This window comes from Tamandua tetradactyla, chromosome 25 (assembly GCF_023851605.1).
Source record: "Tamandua tetradactyla isolate mTamTet1 chromosome 25, mTamTet1.pri, whole genome shotgun sequence".
NCBI classification, from domain to species: domain Eukaryota; kingdom Metazoa; phylum Chordata; class Mammalia; order Pilosa; family Myrmecophagidae; genus Tamandua; species Tamandua tetradactyla.
In genome coordinates, this window is record NC_135351.1 from 545,905 (window position 1) to 549,019 (window position 3,115).

The 3,115-nt window shown below is 38.2% G+C and overlaps 1 protein-coding gene across 2 annotated transcripts; it reads right to left on the minus strand.

Moving 5' to 3' along the window:
• Positions 1–549: 549 nt before the first annotated feature.
• On the minus strand, positions 550–2,893 carry LOC143668881 (olfactory receptor 2T29-like). Of its 2 annotated transcripts, XM_077143482.1 has the most exons (2): positions 2,871–2,893; positions 550–1,474 (listed from the first exon to the last, which is right to left on the minus strand). In XM_077143482.1, the coding sequence occupies exons 1-2, from the start codon at positions 2,891–2,893 to the stop codon at positions 550–552; spliced, it is 948 nt and encodes a 315-aa protein (XP_076999597.1). The 2 variants fall into 2 exon arrangements, with proteins under 2 accessions (XP_076999597.1, XP_076999596.1); XM_077143481.1 differs by lacking the exon at positions 2,871–2,893 and having other exon boundaries at positions 550–1,512.
• Between the last annotated feature and the right edge of the window lie 222 nt (positions 2,894–3,115).

Consider the following 3,115-nt stretch of genomic DNA (forward strand, 5'->3'; position numbering starts at 1 on the left):
CCTGATGCGATACTTATCTAGCTTACTGGTAAATTAAGAAAGATGACTGATTTCCCTGAAAATAACTTCAAAATTTCACAAAAGTAGCATAAGTGAGAATAGTACAAAGACCACACCTATACTTTTTTTTAGTTTAAATTTAATTTATTTGTGGTCACATTTGTACAACTCAATTTCCCAATTTTAACCACTTTTAAGCAGTCTCTTTCTCCTTTTCTCTTTCTCTTTCTCTACTATTTGAGAATCAGTTGAACACCCCATAAAGTTTTACCTCTAAATATATTGATTTTGTATTTTGTACAGACTCACAGTGCAGCTATCAGTTGCAGAAAATATAACATTTATACAGTATGAGCTCCTAATACATTTTAAAGGGAAAAGAAGTGTGAAAATGAAAAGCTTTCTGGTACAAATTAAGAACTCCTTAAAAAGATGGATGAAAAGGAAAAGGGGCATGACTGTATGAAAATCTGAAAAATAGCATTGGTATAAGATTTAAAATTCTGATGTGTAAAGTGAAGGGAAAGAGTTTGTTATTACATAAATTTCCTACTTTACAGTTACCTGAAAGTTAGGTCCCATATTCAACATTTTCTTCAGAGCTCCCATAACATCCTTATTTCTAAGACTATAGACTAAAGGGTTCAACACAGGAGTGAGTATAGTATAAAAGAAAGATACTACCATATCCTTTTCTGGGGTGTGGTAGGAGCTGGGGAGCATGTAGGTATAGATGGCAGCCCCATAGAACACAACCACCACAGTCATATGAGAGGAACATGTGGCAATGGCTTTCTTCTGACCCTCTGCTGACCTCATCCTATGGATTGTGAGAAAGATAAAAGTGTAGGAGCTTGAAATGATTATCACAGGTACCAGGAGCATGAAGACACAGCACAGGTACAAGAGTGTCTCTACAAGTGAGGTGTCAGAGCAGGAGAGCTTCAATATGGCAGGAACCTCACAAAAGAAGTGATGGATCTCCCGGGATCTGCAGAAAGGGAAGGACATGGTGATGACAGTGAACATGAAGCCATCCACCGAGCCCAAGAACCAAGAGCCAGATGCTAGGAGGAGACAGACCCTGTGGTTCATGAGGACAGAGTAGCGGAGAGGATGGCAGATGGCCACATAACGGTCATAGGCCATGGCAGCTAGAATGAAAAATTCCGAGCCTACTAGCATCAAGTAGAGGAACATCTGTATCCCACATTCAGGAACTGAAATCTTATTCACACCCATGACCTGGTCCATGAGCATCTTGGGCACAGTGATGGAAATGTACATCACATCCATGAGAGACAGCTGGCTGATGAAAAAGTACATGGGTGTGTGGAGGTGGGCATCAGAGTGTATCAGAAGTATCAGGATGGCATTTCCAGACAAGGCCATTAGGAAAATCACAAAAATGACCACACAAAGGAGAGTTGGGTGCTTGGATTGACTGAAGAGTCCCATCAGGATGAAAGCAAAGCTTCCATTGTGGTTGGTCAACCATGTGGTATTGTCCATGTGCTTTCACCTAAGAGTACCAAAGAGAACATTGGGGTTATATGGACCACCTATGTGGATGCAACCCTCTGACAGGTGTGTTCAGCAAAAGCCAGTGTGTGTGTGTGTGTGTGTGAATGTGTGTATCTGTATGTGTGTGCAGATATGAATACCAACCTAATTGTGCTTAACAGGAGAAAGTCTCATGGGCCTTTTGACTTTCAGATCATAAATTATATCTTTATGAATGAATAAATAAATGTGGTTTGAAAGGATTTGTAGTCTTATACTGAAATTGCTAAAGTTCAGGGTAATCAAATTTGCTGACAACAGTTTTATACATCTAAATGTACAGGGAATTAGAATAACTGTTGTCCTATGCAATCACAGAGAATTAATCATTGAAAAAATGATAAGTGAAACTCCTCATTCCTCGAGATTTTGTTATGTAGATCTGATTTGAATTAACATATGTGTATTGAGGTTCCACTCGTGATCTTAAAAACACTTGGAGGGATATCCTATGTGAAAAGAATTTTAAAAAATAACTGAACTTTATTTGGGGTAAATCCATACCAAATGGTTCACTGCCCTTTGTCAATATGATCTGCCTGCTCTGTAAGGCACTGTGATTTCATGGATTGTGGCATACAACCTCAAACATATTTTAGAATCCTTACAGTTGAACCAACACTCAGAAAACCTAAGAATAGAGCCAGATTCTGCAGCCAGACTGCAGCCGTGAACAAACTCCCCCTCTTTACCTGTACTGTGCCATGCAAGTTACTAAAGCTTGAATTCCTCGGTCCACTTAACATTAAAATGGAATAAGAAAAAAGCTTGACATTTATATGCGGTAAGGGTTAAATGAGATAACAATGAATATACTCAGAATATTACCAGTCATAGATGGGTATTCACAGATACTGCTAATGTAGAGATTAATAACTAAGCATAATACTTTGTGCAAAAAAGATTTGATTCTGTTATGTCTTATGATAGGAGATCCATTATTTCTGGTCTCTGGTTCAGATCCTATTCACAGCTTTAAGTAATTTGGATTTGCTCTTTCTGCAGTCCTAGACAACATGCATTTTTCTTGACTCTTGGTTAAACAGAGCCTTATGGAGAACTCTATGTAGTTTCTGTCTTGTAGATGCTTCTCCAGATTGCAATTCACTTCCTACCATTTTTCTATATTTAGTATGGGATTGGAAGATTGAAAGATCCACCATACTAAATATAGTATGTCACTGCTATTGACAGATGAGGCTTTAGTTGTCTTTGCAAGCATCATTTGCCTTACTGTTTGCCAGACCAATTTTTTCAGGAATGGAAGCTGAGATGTATGGAGGGAAACTGAACAATACAGTGATGACTGGCTCCAATTCGCTGTCTCCATTTCCTATCTTTCTAGTTACAGCTCTTTAGGTGTTAGACCCTGAAGACGAATCAAAGTTAAATTCAGCTTCATTACATCTCAGGCAGTAGAGAGTCTACCTATTCAACAAATAAAATTATGCAAATGTGACAAGATGAATCAGAGTTAAATTTAGCTTCATCACATCTCAGGCAGTAAAGAGTCTACCTATTCAAAAAATAAAGATGTGCAAACGTGACTTAA